Source organism: Trachurus japonicus, unplaced genomic scaffold, assembly GCF_045865225.1.
Source record: "Trachurus japonicus isolate A0001 unplaced genomic scaffold, Traja_1.0 AP030645.1".
Taxonomy (NCBI): Eukaryota; Metazoa; Chordata; class Actinopteri; order Carangiformes; family Carangidae; genus Trachurus; species Trachurus japonicus.
In genome coordinates, this window is record NW_028220778.1 from 1,181 (window position 1) to 21,632 (window position 20,452).

Below are 20,452 nucleotides of genomic sequence, written 5' to 3' on the forward strand. Positions count from 1 at the left end.
GCAGCCAAGGGACGCCGTGAATGTGGCGACGTAGGGACGAGGACTGTTATGGTGCGTTCAAGGAAACTCGTATTTTTCCGACCGTGAAGTCGTACCAGTTCGATCTGGTACGAGTTCACCGGTCGGAAGTTACGAGTGGCCGTTATAGTGACTTTCACCGGTAAAACAGGTCGGAAAAACACGAGTGGGTTGCCTGAAACGCTACAAAGTCGTAAGTTGTGACTTGAAGCTGTAATTTACGATTTCAAAAACCTGCCTGGAACGCAGCATTAGCGAAAACGACCGGACCACTTACTTCTGCTTTAATTTCTGAGAGTTTAATGACATTACTGTGACCCAGGGCTAAAGATGGAGATAACAGCCATTTTTAATGAGAAATGACAGATCCAGCACTCTCACTTATCTGAACACTGGGTGTGAAATATATATCAGTCGGTCATGCTTGTTGCCACCCACTCCACACTGGAGGAGTCAGTGGGTCTAAAGACTCGTCGCCCCCACAGACAGACAGACCAAAAGCACTGAATGCAACACCCATAAACCCAGATAGCAGCTCCTCTTTCAGCTGTCTGCGCTGCACACAAAATTAGACCTCAGGCAGTTGTACTGTAGCCTCCACGAGGAAAAGACAGCTGGGAAACAGACTGTAGAAGATGGACCCAAGTTATAGTGCCAGTCTGTACTTTGGTAAGGCAGCAAAACTCTTTGTTATTTACTTATTCAGCGTAGGTTTTAGGCATCATCCACTCCAGCTCTCTGTATCCTGAAGACAGACCATTGTTCGGCATGAGAGTGAGGGTGTCCGGTTTCACTGCAACCTTTTTTGTGTGTATGTGTTTCTCCCTTTGTGTTGTGTTTTGTGATACATCCAGGAAGCTGTACACGGTGCAGCAAAGCAGTGTACGGTGTAGGGAGAGCCTGTCGGGCGATGGGATGTCTATTCCACGACACCTGTTTCACCTGCAGTGTTTGCAGTGAGTCCTGGGATGTGGCTGAACTTCTGATTGTTTTGTTTGAAAAATAGCCTAAAACCCTGTAAAGTCTAAAGTCAAATCTTTTTGTCTTGGTTTATAACTTTAAACTGTCATGACTCATGTCCCAAAAGAGCATCAATCAAAACTTCACCTGTGACTCAGAAAACCAGATTTTTGTTGTGAAAATGTCTGTCTTTAATGAACAAAGTAACAGGTTTTTAGTGGTCTTGGTTGAACAAGGTGCAACATGTAACAGGAGACAACGGAACAATTAACATATGGGCACAGGATTAGAGCTCTTTGGATTAATATATGCTAATATTTTAGTAAGCTATATTGTTTTCGGGTTGTCCGTCTATCTGTATGTACCATAGTTTGTCACACCTTCATGGAACGTCTTCAAATTTGGCACAAAATTTGAGATTCACTGATGAACTGATTTGAGTTTGGTAGCTTAGGGTCAAAAAGGTCAAAGTCATGGTCACCTCACAAAATATGGTTTTGTCTCCAGAATGAATGAATTGCTGTTTTGTTTACAAAATGAAATATAATTCAAGATTTATTATTTTATATTTGGTTGTTAAATTGAATCATCAGTATGTTATCGAATGTCACATTAAGGAAATGTTCCATGTCCTTTGTTTCCTGTTTAGATGAAAAGCTCACTGGGAAGCCGTTTTATACAATGTCAGGAGGAATCTACTGTGAAAATGACTTTTTGGTAAGAATACTGTTTTAACATGTCTGTAATGTGGGCTATAATGTGACAGAAACGTCTTATTTGTATCTAGTTTGAATTTAAAAATAACAGTACAATTAATGTCATCTGCTGCAGTACTCTGGAGTTCATCCGTCCCCAGAAGTGTGTCACAGCTGTGGACATTTAATCATGGATATGGTATGTATGAGTTAATGTGTGGTAGTATTGAGTGCCCTTGTGGTGTCTGACCCTCACACTGTGTAAAGAAGAGCTGATTTTGCACTGTCAGGTCCTGCAGGCTCATGGGAAGTCCTACCACCCGTCCTGCTTTCGCTGTGTCGTCTGCAAACAGAGCCTCGAGGGTCAGCCTTTCACTGTAGACTCAGACAACAGGGTTTACTGTGTCAGTGACTACTATAAGTGAGTTTCTTACTCACTCCACACAACGGGCCAAGCCCTCTGATTCACACTCCTGAGAAAACATTAAACAAAATCCTGCCATACAGGCTGCACATGCGATGCGTCACACCCAGAGTGACTTCATTTTCAGTTTCTGTGATCTTTTACTGAGGTGTTGTTTATGGTTTCAGGGTCCAGGCTCCCTGCTGTGCTGCCTGCAGGACCCCGATACTGCCAACTGAGGTCAGCTACAACCAGACTGAAATTAACATATTTCTGCATTTGTTTGTTTTGTTTGATTGTCCAGTTAATAGAAAATAGGAAAAAGACAAGATGAAGTGATTTCACAGATTTATTCTTGGAGAAATGTTTTGTAACAGTTTCCCTCTCTATTTGTTAATTCTTGCAGGGGTCAACAGAGTCCATTCGAGTGGTATCATTGAACAGAAATTACCATGTGGAGTGCTACCGCGGTGAGGTTAACCTCATCTAAAGAAAACAGCAGGCTGACATTCATTTTTCTGTGTTTTTCTGCTGGCCTTTGTCTATAAATGTATATTTGTTTCCGAAACATTTTGCACAATTTCTTATCTGCAATAAAATAATTACAAACAGTCCAATGTCAAAGTATTGTTTTGTGCACTTCTTTAGCTGTGTGCCCTAGAGCCTATAATGAAAAACTGTCAATGTCAGATTTAATAGGCTCACAGTGTCATTTATTTCAGTTTAAAAGTGGTGACCCACTTTTTTAAAAAAAAAAGTTAAAAAAAAAAAGTAAATACACTACATGTTTTGGTGTGACAAAGACTCAACATCTCACAAAGGCTCATATCTGTTCTTTCTCCTGTACTATTATCTCACAAGAATTGGTTGATTATTAAATATTATATAGGATGTATGAAGGAGGCCTGCCTTTGGTTAGCCTTTTATTTGTGTAAACTCTATAAATACGAATGAATGCATTACTGAATGAGCTTCCTGTTCATAGGCCCAAGATGTCATGGGGGAGCCAGAGTCTCAATGTGAGGCGGCTGTTTATATTTCAAATCATTGTGGTCATTTAAAAGACACAAAATGACCAGAAAATGGTGCAGAATTATCCGAACAACAGGCAAAACAACTACTATGAAGACAGGCAGCATGTGGGTCGGGAAGAGCCAGTTGTCCACTAATCAGCAGGTCGGCGGTTCGAGCCCCAGCTCCCCCATCCAAATGTTTAAGTATCGAAACAAAAATAATGAGCCATCGGCGTATGTGTGAGTGCTCTAAAATGTTTTACATGTAGGAAATGACCACAAAGAGGACAAAAAAAACGTCTAAAAACATGCAAAACATTACCAAACACAGACAAAACAGCCACAAAGAGACGTCAAAAAGATAAAACAAAAACAAAAATGACCACAAAAGACACCTGTCAATGTCCAGGTGCTAGTTTCCTTATAATACGTAGGTAGATATATGCAAATATCTTGATCTACTGATAATAAAATCCAGTTTGGTAGCAGCAGAGAGGTTTATGCACTTTGTCCTGGTGGTGGTTTGTATGGTTTATAGCGCCACCGAGTGTCAATAATCGGCACCAGCAGCAGCAGCAGCAGCAGCAGCAGCAGCTCCCCTCCCGGAAGAGAAGAGACCACTGCTGTGGACGTTGCCAAATGAAGATAAACGGTGATTGAAATGGCGTCAGTCACGGTACGTGGCTGCGCTCTGTGCACCGTGACTCTGCTAAACTTTGCGTTTGTTTTCATATCTGGTGCAGACTTCGTTCGGTTCGTGTCGTTTCGGGCCATTTATCACAACATCACCGGTGAGACGACACTGTGTCAAGGTAAGCCTCGGTAACCACTCCTGGCACTGGCAAAGCCCCCCAGGAAAAGTTTGTTTTTTATGACTAAAACAGCGGCTCTCAGGGTTGAACTCGTTGTTCTTACAGAGGTGATAACACCATGCTGGGGGGCGATTTATAACGCGATTTATGTGGTATTACTTGCTATGAGTAAGAAGCCCCCTAACTTTCCCAATCAACAGTCCCGGGAGTTGTGCTGCACTTTCGTTAAAGTGACGTACTTCCGTTAGCATGCTAACGCCCGGCTAGCTCAGTCGGTAGAGCATGAGACTCTTAATCTCAGGGTCGTGGGTTCGAGCCCCACGTTGGGCGACTAACTTTTCAAGATTTCGGATTGATCTATCTTCTCATTTCTAACAGATAGATTCTGCGGTTTATAATGTTCTTTCCTTCCCCTTTCCCTCCGCTTTCAGCTGTCACCAGTCGTTTATGTGTATATTTAGTGAGACTTGGACAATAATAGGAGGACATGTTTTACCTGTTGATGGGTGTATTTCGCCCAGAAGCGACATCCACACTACTGACATCGATGTCCCCTCTGTTGTTCGGCTGTATTCCTAGAAAAAGTGGGTTAAAAAATCTGTTGTGAACTCTTATCTAATAAATGCATCAATGTTTTGAACAGTGTCAGTCTTCAAAAACGTCGCTGGTCGCAACCATAGACTGTAAAAAGAATGGACGTAGCGTCCGTGACGTCACCCATTGGTTTTGGGGAGTCGTTTTTGTGACTCAAATATGGCGGCCTGAACAGCGCCATGTTGGATTGGCCGGCCGAGATCCCGCCCACTGGCCTCGAAGCAGCTGTCCACGGAGCTGCTCGGACCTGTCACTCAACGTTTCCGCGCCCTAATTGGCCAGAATTTTAACCTAATAACAGTAAAACGGTAGAGTTAAAAAAAAATTCACCCCCCTCAGAGTGTGTGCGGGGGTAGAAACTATCGATTGAGAAAAAAAAACGTTCTGACACCAGGCTTTTAACATGTTTACTGAGGATGTAAAGTCGGCGATTTTAACATGGGGGTCTATGGAGAATGCTCCCTTCTGACACCAGCCCCCAGAGGAATCCGAGGGGATTGCAGTTTTTTGAACGCGGAAGTGAGCTTCACTTCTCAGACCAACAACTGCCCCCTTGGTCGCAACCGAAATCTTAACGCGAACACGGGGGGAAAAAAATCAAACACTCAAGGCGAACCACGCTTAGGGATCACCAGTTTAACTTAACTTTTTTTTTTTTTTTAAACCAAGCTTAATTTCAACACAGTAGGTGTTTGGGCTATTTCTGTGGCATGTTTAACGCTCTAGTGCTCGTGAACAGGAGTTGTTGTCTTCATGGGTCCATGGATAGCAGTGTGTTATTATTAAAGGGCCATGAATGGCCAAGTGTGAAACTAACTTACATAGAAGACAAAAGAAGCATAGATATTGTTAAAATTGCACATATTTTTCTCATGAAATTTCAGGTTGCAGATGTTTTGTAAAAGGATAGTTTATTAACGGTAAACATCTTAATAATGTAGGAAAAAATTCAAAGTTCTTTTTATTTATAGGTTATCATGCTATTATTGTACTGGTCTGGCCCACTTGAGATCAAATTGCACTATTTGTGGCCCCTGAACTAAAATTAGTTTGATACCCCTGGTCTAAATAGTACAGCTTGTAAATTGTAATGTTTGTGTAGGCCTACCAAGTAAAGACTTTATTGTTTCTTTAAATCTTTTTGTTGTTTGATTATTTTGTGGCTCTGTTTCAACTGTATTATCGTTGTTTATATAGGCTAGTGGAAATGATAATGACCATATTTCAATGCTCAATAGAAACATAATAACCTCTCTCCTCTTGTCCACACCACAGACTCCATACCATGGTCGGTGGCGCTGCAGGACAGCTCTGTCCTCAGGTCTCTTGTTGTGGATGTGGGGCTGCTGGCGCTCTTCACCGTCCAGCACAGCCTGCTCTCCTGGTCACCTGTCAAACAGGTGCTCCAGTCGCTGCTCGGGGCCCTGAACAGGACGGCATACTGCTTCACCACTGCACTGGCACTCCAGGTATAGCTACAACAACAGACATGCTTTTATTGTCATGGACCTCATGTAACTTAAAATCAAAATTTAATTCTTAATGTCTACAGTTATGCATCAGTGAACTTACTGTATTTTCTCCTGTGTTAGATCATGATGCGGTACTGGCAGCCGGTCACTAGCGCCCCCTGTCTGTGGTCGGTGCGTCATGCGCCCTGGAGTATCTGGTTCCCTCTGCTCTGCTTCTCTCTGCATTTCCTTTGCTGGGCCATCATCTGCAGCATCCTCATGCTGGTCGACTACCCCGAGCTGCTGGGCATCAAGCAGGTACCCAGGGTTTCATTAGTCAACTATTAGAATTTAATTAAAAAATGATTAGCACAAAAATCAGAGGCAGTGTCAGTTTCATGTGCTATAGTTTTTATCTTTTGAAAAATAGAAATGATCAACTTAATTCATACAGAACTACAGAAGAGTTACAAAATGCTTTATAAGTAAAATGAAACTAGGTAAGAGAAAAGAGCAATTCAAGTGAGCATCCTAAAAGTGTCGGACAGCATAAAAACATCTCAAAGTAAAAGGTTTTAACAACAATAAAACATGTAGACACAATGATGGGGATACAATGATAAAATAAAACACAAGTGAAACACAAGTTAAATGTTACCAATGGCTAAGACAAAGATTTAAAAGTGGTCACACTGACACCACTGCTTAAAGAAAGGAGTGATATGTGTCATATAATAATTACATTTCCTTTTAGAAAAAAAAGACATTTCTTTTGGTAAAATGCTCATATTAAAAAAAAAGACAGACAGACTGAGCTTGTCTGCCATCTTAACCATGATGATGGCGATGACGAGTTGCAGCTGATGACTGCTCCGATAAACCTCAATAGAGCCGCTGACATGGCTACATACACGAAGCAGTCGAGTTAGTCAGCGAAATTATTTATCCAACACCTCTACTTTTATTTATAAAACAGAATACAAGAATGTCATAATTCAAGATTAAAAACATAATTTGGTTTTTCAATAGGATCAGCAACAAAGCTCACTGAGAAATCCACATCCTTCAAGAAAACGGATTAATATCCTCATTTGGATTTGGTGCCAAAATAGCATCATGACATATACAAGAAGATCTAATTGTGCGTAACAGGGTACAGGGTAATCTGTGACGGTGATTATGAAAACCTCTAAAATGTTACGTAAAGATTTTAGAGGTGACTCATTATTGGTGCTGCTGCTGCTTAACCTAATTTGGCTCTTATAGCGTCTCACCCTGCACTCCTGCCTGCCTCCCTCAGGTGTATTACGAGTGTTTCGGTTTAGGAGACCCCCTGGCTCACAAGTCGCCTCACGCCCGGCGCTTCCTGTCTCACCTCCGCCACCCGGTGTGTCTGGAGCTGGGCGTTGTGCTGTGGCTGCTGCCGGCCTTGTCTCTGGACCGGCTCCTGCTGGCGGGGACGCTGTCGGGCTACCTGGCCCTGGCTCACTCTCTGGACAAGCAGGATTTAGCCTACCTCTGCGTCCAGATTAGAGGCAAGATGCAGCTCCTCGCCGAGCCACACCGGGGCGTCGCCGACACCGATGACGACAGCAGCAGCAACCACAAGGAGAAGTGAAGTGAAGATGCTGTTCAAGCTTCTGAGATGAAAAGATAACTGCTGGCTGAATATCAACCAGAAATACTTAATCGCAAACTGACTTCAGCCTGATTCCTGCTGTGCTGATTTAGAACAAACCTGCTCCATTTTAAACAAGTAACATCGACACTTGAACTGAATTTTTTACAACTTAAAACTGTATTTTTTTTTTTTTTTTTTTTTTACTGTATATTTTAAAAAGGGAGAGTTTTATTATGAAAAAGAGATTTTATTCCACCTCTACTTATCACTGTTTTCTAAAGGTAGCTGGTATCACTGTCTCATCTCTGAGCCAACTTAACATTACATAACAGAAACTGTATATTTTTTTATTGATAATGTATTTCCGTTTACAGCTGAAATTAAAAGGAAACATTCAGAACATTTATTTTGTCAAAACAGAAGCAGATTTGGGGGGCTGGGTTTTATATTGTCTAATTTCATCAACAATTTTCTAATAGTATTTTCTTTTTCAGTAACACTACACCCACTGAAACAAGTACAACTAATTGATGGGGCTTATTTTGCATTTTTAAATTTGGCCATTCTGCAGTTGGAGATCAAATATTTTTTGCACAGAAACCCTGCAGATTTTTTTTTCTTTTTTTAACTGTGCTGGATGTGTTTTTGTTCATCAGAGTATATTTTTATAGGCTGTAAAATGTCCATGTGCCAGGTGCATCCCCTCTGTATTTCTCAGCACACTGATTTCAAATGTAATTGAATGTAATGTTAAGGTTTCACACTGAAAAAATGCAGCTTTATCTTTGTAAAGAAAACAAATATAAAGTCTATTTGATACAATTTGAACTTTGTCTTGATAATCCAAGGATCACAAGGTAAACGGGTTATATGTCATCGAGTCTCAAACTTAAAGGTACTGTATGAGTGTATGAGTTCACTGTAAAGACAATGATAACTAAGTATTTTCAAAATTATGTTTAATAAATGTAATAAACTGTACACTGCAGGTATATGATGTGTATGATCATTTATTTGCTGTTTAAATTATTTGCACTGTTACATTAATGTTAAAGAGCAGAGGGTCAATGAAAGTCGAAATCTAAATTACAACTCACAATATTAATAATAAATCTTATAATGCGCTTTTAAAAGTGCTCAAGGACGCTTAATACAATACTGAAAATATGATGAGAATTCCAAGTGTTAAAATTGATTTGGTCATTTAAGATAAGAAAGAAATATCACTAACAGTATAACACAGCTACAACTCAAAAGCATCTTGCCTAAAACCTAACAAAATTTAAATTAATTTAAAATATCTATTTCCAAACTCTAATAATCTGCAATGTTTACATGTTTTGACAACATGTGAGTTGATGGAGCCGGGTCATCCTCAGGTGAACTGCAGCTCTGCCCTGCTGACTCCACAGCCCGTTTCACAACCACGCCTCTCTCCCTCCTTCCTCCCTCCCTCCGTCCACCTCTTTTCCAATTAGCCTTGCGGTAAAGGAGGGATGAGACGACGGGGGTGGGGGGAGAAGGGGGGCTGGTGCCCGGGCAGGCGGCTATGTACTTTAAACGCCTTTTCTTAGGTCCGACAATATGGTGTGTGCCACTAAACGCTCCTGACGGAATTTAATGTTATTATCGGATTACAGTGCTGCGGCTCCCAAAGCCTGAAACATTTACTACAATACGGACGACGGAGGTTTTTCTCCATGCCCCTGATGCACAGGCAGGTTGCGGGGTGATTTGAGTGGGTCGCACGGTGTTTCTAAACCCTCCGTTTTGACAGCATAGATTAGTCTGTCAGTTATTTGGCGAGGGAGGATTTTTTTCTTCCGCCCGCACCGATTGGAGCGCATTACGCACAGCCAAGACGCACACAAGTGGACATGACTGTTAAGTCGAAGCGGATTTGATAGGAGCTTCGTAAAAACTGGGCGTTTTGGTGAGTTTGATTTAAAATTTGAATCTGTAATAACACATTCAAGCAGAAAGTGGTTTAGCTACATGTGTAAAATGTGTTGCAAGTTAATTTGAGCTGTAGATCTTTTATCTTGTGTAAACTCCACATGTTGTCCCATCTTCTTTTATGCCACTAATAAAATATGAATAACTTAAATCAGTATATTTTACTGTAAAAACGTGATGCAAACTCAATTCTGAGTGATGCACACTTTTATTTAACATAATAATGAGAGAGAACTGATTTTATTTCATCATTCCCTGTCTTTGCAGACCAGTCCCAGAGGCTTCAAAGAGGACCAGCACCGACCACTCTGTCCAAAAAACGTGCATTTTTTCTGTTATGTCTGTCTCCTCTCTGCCGGAATGGAAGCAACTCCTGCTGGAGAAAAAGAGGCGAGAGGAGGAGGAGCGAGAGAGGAGGGAAAAAGAGGAGGAGGAGAAGCTTGCCAGCATGCCTGCCTGGAAGAGGGGGATCATCCAGCGGAGGAAAGCGAAGCAGGACCCTGTGGGTGACAAGGAGAAGGACAGAGACATGTGTCTCCTGCAGGTGGATGTCAGATCTGATGGTCTGAGCGACACGGACAGCTCTGTAACCCTTAATCTGGGGATCGAACCATCACTCAGTCCAGACCCGGGGCTGTGGCTGGATGCAGACCCCAAATCAGCGAGCCAGGTGTCTTTGGAAACTATTGTTCCAGTCCATGAAAACCCATTTATTCGCACACAGAGTTCATGGAGGAAGGGCAGGGATTCAGATGCAGGGAACGAGCCAGAGATCAAAGAGAAGGAGAAGGAGAAGGAAAAATCGAGCCCCAAAGGTCAAGATGTGGAGTCAGGAAGAGGAAGAGCTATAGAGCTGAAAATAGAGAGATTCAGAGATTTAAGTGAGGGACGGGAAATTGAGAGAAACAGGGACAGGAGTCAAGGAAGAGAAAGAGAGAGTAGCAGGGAGAGATGGGAGAAAGATAAAAACCAGCGCAAAGAGTCTATTAAAGATGCGATGAAAGAGAGGGAACAGGTCAAAGTCAGGAAAGACGAGGAGGAGAAGGAAACGGATCCACCGCCGGGTTCGTTTTCTCCCCACGTCCCCGGTCTACGAACCATCCGAGCCGACAACATCATCATCATCGAACAGAACAGGAAAGGCAGTGATGAGAGGAGGGGGAGGTGGAGGGAGGCGGAGAGGGAGAGGGAGAGGCCCGAGGAGGACCACCAGGGGAAGAGAGGGATGAAGATGGACCTGAGGGAGATTCTGGCCGGAGGGGGGAGCGTCACCGAGATCCGAGCCTCCGAGGTTCTGATCATAAAACCCTCAGCGAGCCCTGAACCAGGGAAAGGGAGGGAGGATGGAGAGATGAAGTGCAGCACGGACGTAAGGAGGGAGAGTGGGGGCAGGGAGCTGAGAGCAGACATGTCCTGGCCAAAAGAGAAAGAGAAAGATGGTGTTAAGGAGAAAGAGAGACCGCGGGGCCAGGCGACAGTTATCAAGGAAGACAAGAAGGACAGCTCGGATGATAACGTGTTTGTTGAGAGAGGAGGGAGGGTTAGCCAGCTGCTGAGTAAATTCGGAGAGCTCCCTAAGCCGCCATCTCGGTCCAAAAGCTCTGAGAACCTCCAACATGGAAGGAGAAAATACTCAGACGAAGATGACCAACAATCAGAGGAGAGGAAGGCAGACGGGAGGAACATGCTGATGAAAGGCGTGCCGAAGCGCTCCTTAAGTTTCTCTGATCGAGTCATCTGCGCTAAGGAGAACGGTTTAGGTGACGAATTGTATTTTGAGAGAAAAACAGGAGGGAGGATGTATTCAGAAAAGAACGTGGCCCCATGGGTAGACCTGGCGGGTTTAGGGAGGGAAACCACGGCAAAGATCAAAATGGGGTGTGCACGGCTTTTGGACAGAGACAGGTTTGGAAAACATAGAGACGGGTGCGTTAAAAATGAGGGTGAGAGCAGGAGTGAGGTCAAGAAGGCCGAGCCCGTCGATAAGAGAGCTGCAGAGAAGGCAAGCGATGCGGAGGGAGACGAAGGGTTCACGGTCGCGTCCGTCAAAAACACAGAGGGAATCTCGTTCGCCAGGAGACTGCCGATCAGGCAGGACGGGAAAACGAGAGCGGAGAGAGACGTAAAGCGACAGATGTCAGATGAGAAAAGTTTGGAAAGGGAGCTGAGTGCAGAGAGAGACTCAGACGCAGGAGGACAAGTCGAGGCACAAGTTAGCGACAGAAGGGTGTCTGATGGATTTGAAAGCGTTACCCCTCTAGAAACTGTGCAGAGTTACGTCACGGCTGCAGAGGCAGAGGCAGAGAGTCACTACAGACACGAGTCAGCTTTCACAGAGTGCTCCAGTCTTCTCTGCACAGTCCCGGATCGGGCTAGAGACCCCCACAGAGGCCCAGAGTGGAGCGGTACAGGACCACGAGGACCCTACCTAACACACAATGTTTTGTCCCAGCACACTGAGGATCTTATAAGCAAAATAGAGAAAATAGGAGACACGACTGTTTACAGCACAGAGAAAGGAGAAAGGGCTCACAGAGATTGCAAACAGGATGTCGGATCGGAGAGCCTCATTCCTGATGTGACGCCCAGATCTCCAAAAAGGATCGCATCTATGGCGATCGCCCCATCCCCCCTGGAGATTCAGATCCCCAGGACCGTGTTTTACGTCGCAGAAGAAATGGTGGAGAGGAAAAAAGCTGTGGTGGAAAGCGACGATGGGCAAGACTGGGAGGGAGGGCAGAAGGTCGAGAGGAGGGATAGCTGGAGGGTCGGGAAGCCCCTGAGCCGCATCGAGTCGCTGCGGGAGAAAATCCGGCAAAGAGAGCTGGAGAAGTCGAGACAAAGAGAGATGCAGGATGGAGACGGGAGCGAGGCTGCAGAGGCGACCGAGAGTCAAACAGCTGCGGACAGGTACGACGACGAGAGGGGAGCGGAGGCAGAGTGGGAAGCTGCAGCTCATACGCGGAAGAGGTCGGTTGAACCTGAAAGGGGACAGGAAGAAGCTGCAGCGCAGACATCCATGGCTGCGTTTGACGTCACGCAGGAAGTTGACATGTTGAAAACCTGCCCCCAGCTTCCTGTTTCTGCCCTGCACTCACAAGCCATCAGAGGAGAGGAAGTAGCGAGCGGCTACGCCACTGCTGCCTCTGAAGCGATCTCTGACAGCTCCCATATCTCTGAGGATGAAGACGACCCCCTGAAACATGTGGAGGAACAGCTGAGGCGCCACAGGGGCCGACACGAGAGCGGAGGAGAAGAAGAGGGGGAGGAGGACGAGAAGAAGGAGCTGTTGGAGGAGGAGGTAGAGGAATATACATCATCTCTCGACCCCACACAATCCCTTTCCCCGTCGCCCCCTCATCCCAACTCCCTTGCAGCCATGAGCCGGATCTACAACTTGGAGACCGTCGGCTCGAGGTCGGGTTTGTGTCTGAGGGAGAGGACTGTGGACATTTCACCGGTGCACCTTGTTAAAGTGAAACCCATCATATCGAACGCACAGCAGGGGGACAGCAGCAAAGCTTTGACAGGTGAGGACCTCAGTGGGGTGCAGATGATACAACGGCAGATAGAGCAGTTTCAGCTGAAGGAGCAGGAAGCGCTGAAGTCTTCTACATCGCCAAACCTAAAAAGGCAGCAAAGCCCCAGAGTGGGGTTAAAGCACCAGGTAAAGGACGATGTCAAGACCCAGGAGAAGGATCATCAGTTCGAATCAAACTACAAGATGGCGCCTCAGCGTGTTTGTTCTCCAACGTCCCAGGTCAAACAAACTATCACCGTCACCCCCTCGTTTCTCAGGAATCAGCAATCCCCGGACGATTCCCTGAAACCCACCGGCAGCGCCCCGACCCCGGCCTCCTCGCCCAGCTCCCCGTCTCCTGCCCAGTCTCCCAGTGTCTCGCCATCACCAACCCCATCTCCCACGCTCTTCTCCATCAAGAGCGCCTCCGGGGGCCAAGTGAAGAGAGGCGCCACCATCACAATCACCCCAAAAAGACCTGTCGCTGGAGGAGGAGGAGGAGGAACAACGGCGTCCTCAGCAGCAAAGACCCCATCGCAGCAGGCCCAGACTGTAGCTGAACCAACCAAGAAGAAGTACCCCACAGCGGAGGAGATTGAGGTGATTGGTGGATATCAGAATCTGGACAAGTCTTGTCTGGTCAAAAACAGAGGAACCCCGAAAAAGGTGAGTGTGGAAACCATTCTAGTCCTTTTTAATAATGTGTCTTTATGGAAGTAAATGTTGCTCTCTAACATGGACACACAACCCGGGGGTGGGTCTGGTCAGCAGCGGGTATCACCGTCCTTAAGCCACCTGCCTGATGGTCCCATGTCGTCAGGCAGAATCCCCTTTCACTGGGAGAACATCCCTTTTGATTGAGAAGTGTGATCACAGAGACCGACCTAAGCCGGTTAAAGCCTTATCAAGCACGACATCTTGATTCTTAGCCATAAAATCCTGGAGTGATCTGCTTTACCATTTGCTTCTGCAGTCTTAGCCCTTTGCTTGGCTTTTTTGACTTTTAACCCTCTTGACAGTGATCCTCCATGCTGTGCATATTCAGCCAGACGCGTACAGGCCGACAACATATTCAGGCACATGAGTGGTTTATTCTTAAAAAAGACAAAACAAACCGCTTTTGTGTTACAGTAATTGAAGCTATATTGTTTGCTGGACTGGAGAGTTTCGTGCTACTCCTTTGTTTTTTTTTGCAGAAAGTGAACAGTAACAGTAAGATTTCAGGCTTCAATGGAGACAGAAAAGTTGAGTAGGAAACCACAGTGACTGGCAGACAGCTCCTTCCTCCGTCCTGTCTCCTTTTCTTTGTTGCATTTTGCATTTCGTCCGCCTACCTAACATCACATGGTCTACCACACTGGTATTCATACTAATTCAATCATAGCTGGGTCAACTGAAGCAACAAAAGAGCATCGCTGCAGTCAAAGTTTATATTAGGACTTTGTGTTTCCTCTTTTTTCTTTTACTTTTACTGAAGCATGTGCCTGTTTGAGAACAAAGGGGAGGTGAGCTCTTGTGGGGGGAGAAAAGGGTGGCAAAGGCTTCAACTTACATAGAAATAAACTTCAATTTTTACCACAGCGTCCTGGCTGTAAAGATGCATGTTTTATTGCACCTGACTATTAGAGGAATTAAATTGTCATTAGCTCAATTTTTTTCTATGCAAGAGTTGTTAAACTGCTGGTGATTTCCCCTGAGTCTGCATCTGAGTGTGTTGCAGACTGCTTCCTTGTTCCCTCGCACCAATTCTGCCATTTTTTTGTTGAGTCAGCCCTCCCTGCCTCGCAGACAAATCTCTCTTTGTATCTTCTTGGCTGTTTCCTAGCGGGGGATTGGTTTGTTTCACTGGAGTCTTGGCAAACATATTTTGACCACACTGACCTTCAACTGTATGGCTGAGTCTCTCTGACAGCAGGGCCGCTAACTCTTTAGTTGGACGTGGGTGAAATAGAAATGGAAAGAAGACAGGGAGATGCGAGGGGGGGAAAAAAACTTGATGGTGATCTAACATGCCAACAAAAGAGCAGTGGAGAGGGAGGACGGAGGAAAATGATTGCGTTTGACGGACATATTGAGAGAATTATAGATGATTGAAGACTTGCTGTTTGGTCTACCAGAGTGTTTTTTGCTCACTTCCTCTTTCAGACCTTTTCACTTCTCCCAAACAAGATAGACACGCAGAGAACGACATGAGGAAGTGACGTGGTGCCCTTTTTTAGTGCCTGTTTTATTTAATGTTACATGTTTCAAGAGAAACTGGTGGTGCAGGATTTGATGCTCTTCCTTGTCTGTGAACTTTTTTTCTTCTTCAAGTCTCAGTTTCCCATTTACTGTGAGTTATTTGGAAATAACCTAAGGTTTTTGTGAATATATCCCTCTACATAATCCTTTGTTTTACTTTCTGGAAGAGAGTTGGGTAATTCTCTTCCTGTCTCTGTCTATAAATCACCGTCGCAGTCGTCTTTAGCTGCGGCGAGTGACCACTTTGTGATTCTCTGACCACCTGTTGCTCTCACATTGTCGCCCTTCAGACTGTTTGACGTCAGGCCGTCTTTACTCTCCCCCTCCCCGCCCCCTCTTAACCACACCATCATGTCACAGAGGGGGGGAGTAAAGACCTAACCTGCTTGATCCTCACCTTCGTCCTCCCCCTCCTCAAGTTTCTCCTCATGCATGTGCTTTTTATGTTGATATGCATTCACAAATTTCTCCTGAATCCACTCATGACGCATAAATTATTAATTGTTCAGAAATTGATTTATCTACTTGATATTTTTGGCCAACATCTATTTATTAAGTTATATTATATATACAGTATATAGCATAAATACAGAAATATGTAACAATTTCCATATACTTCTGAAGGGGAATGGGAAATTGTTTTAGTCTGAACACTGGTCGACAAAAAAAAACATCTATAATAAAGCATCACTGAAACTGTGAAGAAAAACTGACAAATTGTGGTTAAATATAACTTAAAGCGTCCCTCTCCTTCTCCTTCTGTCTGTTATTCTCCAACTGTTTCAGTTTCTGTGCCTTCGCTGGGTGCCTCTGCCGTCCCGCTGTGCTGCCTGGGTTAATCAGGTTCAGGGAGGGAGGATTAGCCTCCTGTGCCTTAGCATGATTTGCCCATTCGGCTTCTCTAATGCAGAGCTATTATCTGCGCTCCTCTGCATGCAGACAGCCACAGTCACAAGGTGAAGCAGCAGCAGTAACTTGCATAGCGTGTGGAGTCTGCTGGTGTCTGTACGACGTTTCAGCCTCCGTCCAGATCACGTCTGCGGCACCTCTGGCTAAGTTTACTACAGCGCAGGTCCAGGTCTCAGGGGTTAAGCTGTTGTTATTATAAGACATGGCTGTGGATCTTCTGCTGTTTCCTGTTACGTTTAGGCCGTCTGTGTAAACCATGCTGACCTCTGGGTAAACAAACTCCACACAAGCATCTGTCAGCCCAGGTGAAGACAAGCTAAACACCACATCATTTAATTTTCCTTTACAACCCTTTACGTTAGAAGAAGTTGTAAACCAAACCATGTGTTTCTGTTTTGGCTTCTCCTGAATGCGTATCTCACCTTCGTATTAATATAATATACAGTATATTTCCCTGAATAATACAGATACAGTTGGCAGATGAACTTTTCAGTCTGTAAGCACTTTCACAGAGGGAGTATTTTTGCTGTGTTAAGCCTAGTGCTGTCAGTTGACATTACACTGACAGCGTACAAACACTCCTTAATGCCACCAGCCCGTGTTTTCACGTGTGTGGGAAAAATCAGTTCTCAGCAAATACTGAAAATATTAATATTTAATATAATTGAACTTTCTTTCCTTTATTTTATTTTTTTTTAATTTATGGCCCTTAATGCACATTAAAAAGGCAATTAACATCACAAAGGAAAACAAACAAAAAAATTATTTTGAGATTGGGCCTCATCTGTCACGCAGGGATAGCACTGTATAAAGGTAGAGCACTTATCTACCGTAGTTCTGTAACTACAAAAAAGGGATATTTAAAACAATAAATACATTTTTTTTAGGCATCTTAGGCAAGATAGTCAATAACTGGGGTCCATCTTCTCATAGGCACTTTTAGCTGTAGCTGGGCAGTCCATCATGTTCATGTTTTACTATCTATAACCTTTGAGCGATCATGGAGGGTTAGGCTTCATCCAATTAATAGTAGGCTAATCATTTTCCTGCAATCATCCGCAACACATGTAATATATAACATTGTTCTGTGGTAAATAGGTGGTCAGGAAACACATCTAATAACAATAACAAGGTCCATGGTGAGGTTTATTTAACTTTCTTTTTTTAATGTAAAATAAATGCCTCCCTCTGCTCATTTCCCAGGTGAAGGTGTGTTTCGATGAGGAGCAGCTGGAGCAGGTGTGTGAGTACCCCTCAGAGACCTCCATGCTGGCCTGCACCCCCTACCCTCACGACCTGGGGAGACCGCAGGGAGAGGAGAGGGAAGCTGAAGCAGAAGGAGGAGGAGCGATAGTGTCCAAAAGCACAAGTAATGTTGGGACTACCACGGCGGGACGGGGTCAGAGAGTGGGTCAGTGTCACCCACTTCTTAAAAAACACAGTGTTTAATGAGACGTACGCAAATTCAACATCCTACAAACGTCTGTGCTCCCCTGTGAAACTCGCCATACGTGTGGACTTCAGCAAAAATCACACTTTTTTTTTTCATTTAAAGATAAGAATGGCATTATTCTCTGTGTGCATGATTTTCTTTTTAACAAACTGCATAAATAGACCAAAACCAATTGATTTATCAGATCGATGTCCAAAATCTCATATATCTTGTTCCTTTGTGCCATACGGCTCCATTGTTGGCGACATGTTTTTTTTTTTATTACAAAGAACGTGAGCACTGTTATTTTGTTATTTCAATCCCATAGATGCTAAAAACAATCCTTCTTAATCCAGCTATTTATAGTTAAACAACACATGTTTTTAAAGACTTTGGGTTCAATGAACTTTGGCCTGAGTACCACAGATTATGGAAAGTGCTCTATAATTTTTTTAATGTACTTGTACCATCCTTAGCTTAATTGCTGATTTGGCAATAATTATCTAATTTCTTAAAAACATGTATTTGCACCATTGACCCCTGTCTTCTCAGGATTATACATCGTTTAATGCAAAATAGTGATTGAGAGGGAAGAAAAAAGATTTCAAGTTGTTAGGTTCATTAGCATGGTAACTACAGGGCAATACATTCATTTACAAAATGTGTATTTCACCTTCCGTCGTCATACATTTACACAATGTACTTCAATAAAGAGTTATCAAATGGTGGAAAGGTCTTTTAGCTAAGAATCATTTAGCATGCAAACTATTCTTTGATTGTCCGTAAACAAGGTAACTTTGTTACTAACAGGATGGAAAGGTGTTTACAAAACTAGTATTTATGCCATCCACTCCTGTTTCAAAACCACGTAGAAACCAACTTGTGGACAGAAGAGGTTTATGTTGACGGTGCAACAGAGCGCACAAGTTACAGTAGCTTCCTCCATGTCAACAGCACAACTTTGCATTTCAAAATGTAGCTGAACTAGATGCACACACACACAAATCACACATACAGTATGTCTTGGTTCCTCACATGAGTGGCTACAAAATGTCGCAGTTTTGAACTGGCGTGACTGGGACGTGTCATGTTTTGTGTGAAGGAGTTGGTGGCAATTAGAAAAATGCAGCATAACTCAGGTTGACCTTCCACTTCCACCTCTCTGTCTTCCAGATAAGTCTTGCCCTCGGTATAGAAGCCAGTCATCTTCGCCAAAATTGCCCTTGCAATGAATGAAATCAACATTTTGTTGAACAATATTGTGTGATTTTTGTGTTTTTGTTTCATTCATTCGACCAACTGACTTGATTGTTGAAGAGAGTGTTTTGTAATCGTTGTGGTGTTTTGTTTTACCTATAGCAGCAGAATGAACGAGTGTTTTGGAACAAATGTACAGTCCAGTTTGATTTATGCAGTTGTAAAAGAGACATTATTGTGTTTACTGGGGGACATATACTTAGTCTGTTTTCAGGGAAACTGCGGGACAATTGTGAATGTATAAGAATGGTACATATTGTAAAAAAAAAAATGTTATAAAAGACCCTCAGGTGTGCACTGTTGTGTGATGAAGGATCACTTGTCTATGCAATTTAATTAAACTGATAAGATTTTTTTTTTTTTTAATGTTTTTAGTAAATTTGTTTCACAGTTTCTTCTATGTTCATTTCTTTCTAAGTTTAAGTCAGCACTGCCTCAGCACAGAAGAGTGATCATATCATCTGGTTTCATGTGCCTGCTGGATTTGCCCATACAGATGATATGAAAGATCAGTTCATGTAGATATTTGACTTCTCTTGTCTGAAGCCTTTCAGAAAAATAAAACCCCCTCAGTGGGTATTGTTTTGAGCAGGTTATGGTGCAATGTGTGTGGCGTCCTATGTCTTGTATGGGGTTTAATTGAGTCTGATTGTTGACAAATAGCTGGGCCGGTAACAGTCCAGTTAATGTATATGGACATTTATAACTGATATTTTTGTCATGTGGAAGTGGAAATAGTTGTATGAGTGTGATGTTCCTGAGAGGAAGAAATGTTTATGATACAGCTAAATATTTCAATTACCAGATTAACTTTTTCATATTACAGCTGCTATCTGACTTTTGGCTCTATTATGTTTATGATATAATCTATACAAAACATTTCTTGTTTGTAAATGAATGTTTTAATTGGTAAAAGAGGATGTATATTGTGCAAACTATGTGCAAATTCTTTTAAAATATTTTTTTCTATGAGAGTTGAAGAAGCTGGCTTCAAGAGAAAAAAAATCTAATAAATAATTCTGAAAAAAAAATTGTCTGTCTATTGTTATTTGTTCATACCATGAAGCTATGGAAGTTACTGAAAATGTCACAATCAACACCAGTTTAATAAACATTACTTTTATTATATTTCCACACATCTATGGGCATATTTTGAACAACACAGGTAACTCATTATAGATAAATACGCTTACTGGTGAAAATATTCTTGCCATGTAGGTTGTAAGTTCCTTATTGATTTTCAACAACAATAATTTTTCAACAATAATATCTCTCTGAACTTTTTAATGACCCTGAGGTTATAATATGATATTATACACAAACTTAGCCTATTAAAAATTACAATCATAACGTCTACAAGCCTAAACAAGCTATGAAAACATAGTTTTGTGAATATGTAGCCTGTTTTAGTAGCAGTTGATTAATATTGATTGATTATTGTTGTTTTTGTTAATTAATATTAATAGTTTTTTTTTTTTTTTTTAAATAGGCTAAGTAATTTTCTACTCTTTGGACTAAACTTTTATCTTAAAAAATAAGGACAGTTTTTGTTTAGGGTTAGGGTTAAAGC

General features: G+C 42.9%; 3 protein-coding genes and 1 non-coding gene across 6 annotated transcripts; all 4 read left to right on the top strand.

The window, feature by feature from the left end:
- Positions 1 to 521: 521 nt before the first annotated feature.
- LOC146960159 (LIM domain-containing protein 1-like) lies at positions 522 to 2,684 on the top strand. The gene is made up of 7 exons (XM_085772576.1): positions 522 to 687; positions 873 to 974; positions 1,628 to 1,695; positions 1,810 to 1,872; positions 1,964 to 2,094; positions 2,265 to 2,316; positions 2,483 to 2,684. The coding sequence occupies exons 1-7, from the start codon at positions 654 to 656 to the stop codon at positions 2,564 to 2,566; spliced, it is 534 nt and encodes a 177-aa protein (XP_085628702.1). The 5' UTR covers positions 522 to 653; the 3' UTR covers positions 2,567 to 2,684.
- Positions 2,685 to 3,682: 998 nt separating this feature from the next.
- Positions 3,683 to 7,881, top strand: LOC146960160 (nurim-like). The gene is made up of 4 exons (XM_085772577.1): positions 3,683 to 3,901; positions 5,771 to 5,964; positions 6,088 to 6,264; positions 7,247 to 7,881. Exons 1-4 carry the CDS (start codon positions 3,751 to 3,753, stop codon positions 7,562 to 7,564), a joined length of 840 nt encoding a protein of 279 aa, XP_085628703.1. The 5' UTR covers positions 3,683 to 3,750; the 3' UTR covers positions 7,565 to 7,881.
- Positions 4,159 to 4,231, top strand: trnak-cuu (transfer RNA lysine (anticodon CUU)). Its single transcript has one exon. It is a non-coding gene; the product is annotated as a tRNA-Lys (tRNA).
- A 1,236-nt stretch (positions 7,882 to 9,117) lies between the features above and the next one.
- Positions 9,118 to 19,913, top strand: LOC146960162 (uncharacterized). 3 transcript variants are annotated; one of them, XM_085772575.1, is made up of 4 exons: positions 9,118 to 9,500; positions 9,791 to 13,709; positions 17,397 to 17,562; positions 18,799 to 19,913. In XM_085772575.1, exons 2-4 carry the CDS (start codon positions 9,861 to 9,863, stop codon positions 18,855 to 18,857), a joined length of 4,074 nt encoding a protein of 1,357 aa, XP_085628701.1. In that variant the 5' UTR covers positions 9,118 to 9,500; positions 9,791 to 9,860; the 3' UTR covers positions 18,858 to 19,913. The 3 variants fall into 3 exon arrangements, with proteins under 3 accessions (XP_085628701.1, XP_085628700.1, XP_085628699.1); XM_085772574.1 differs by lacking the exon at positions 18,799 to 19,913 and having other exon boundaries at positions 9,119 to 9,504; positions 9,796 to 13,709; positions 17,397 to 18,777; XM_085772573.1 differs by lacking the exon at positions 18,799 to 19,913 and having other exon boundaries at positions 9,119 to 9,500; positions 17,397 to 18,776.
- Positions 19,914 to 20,452: the final 539 nt, after the last annotated feature.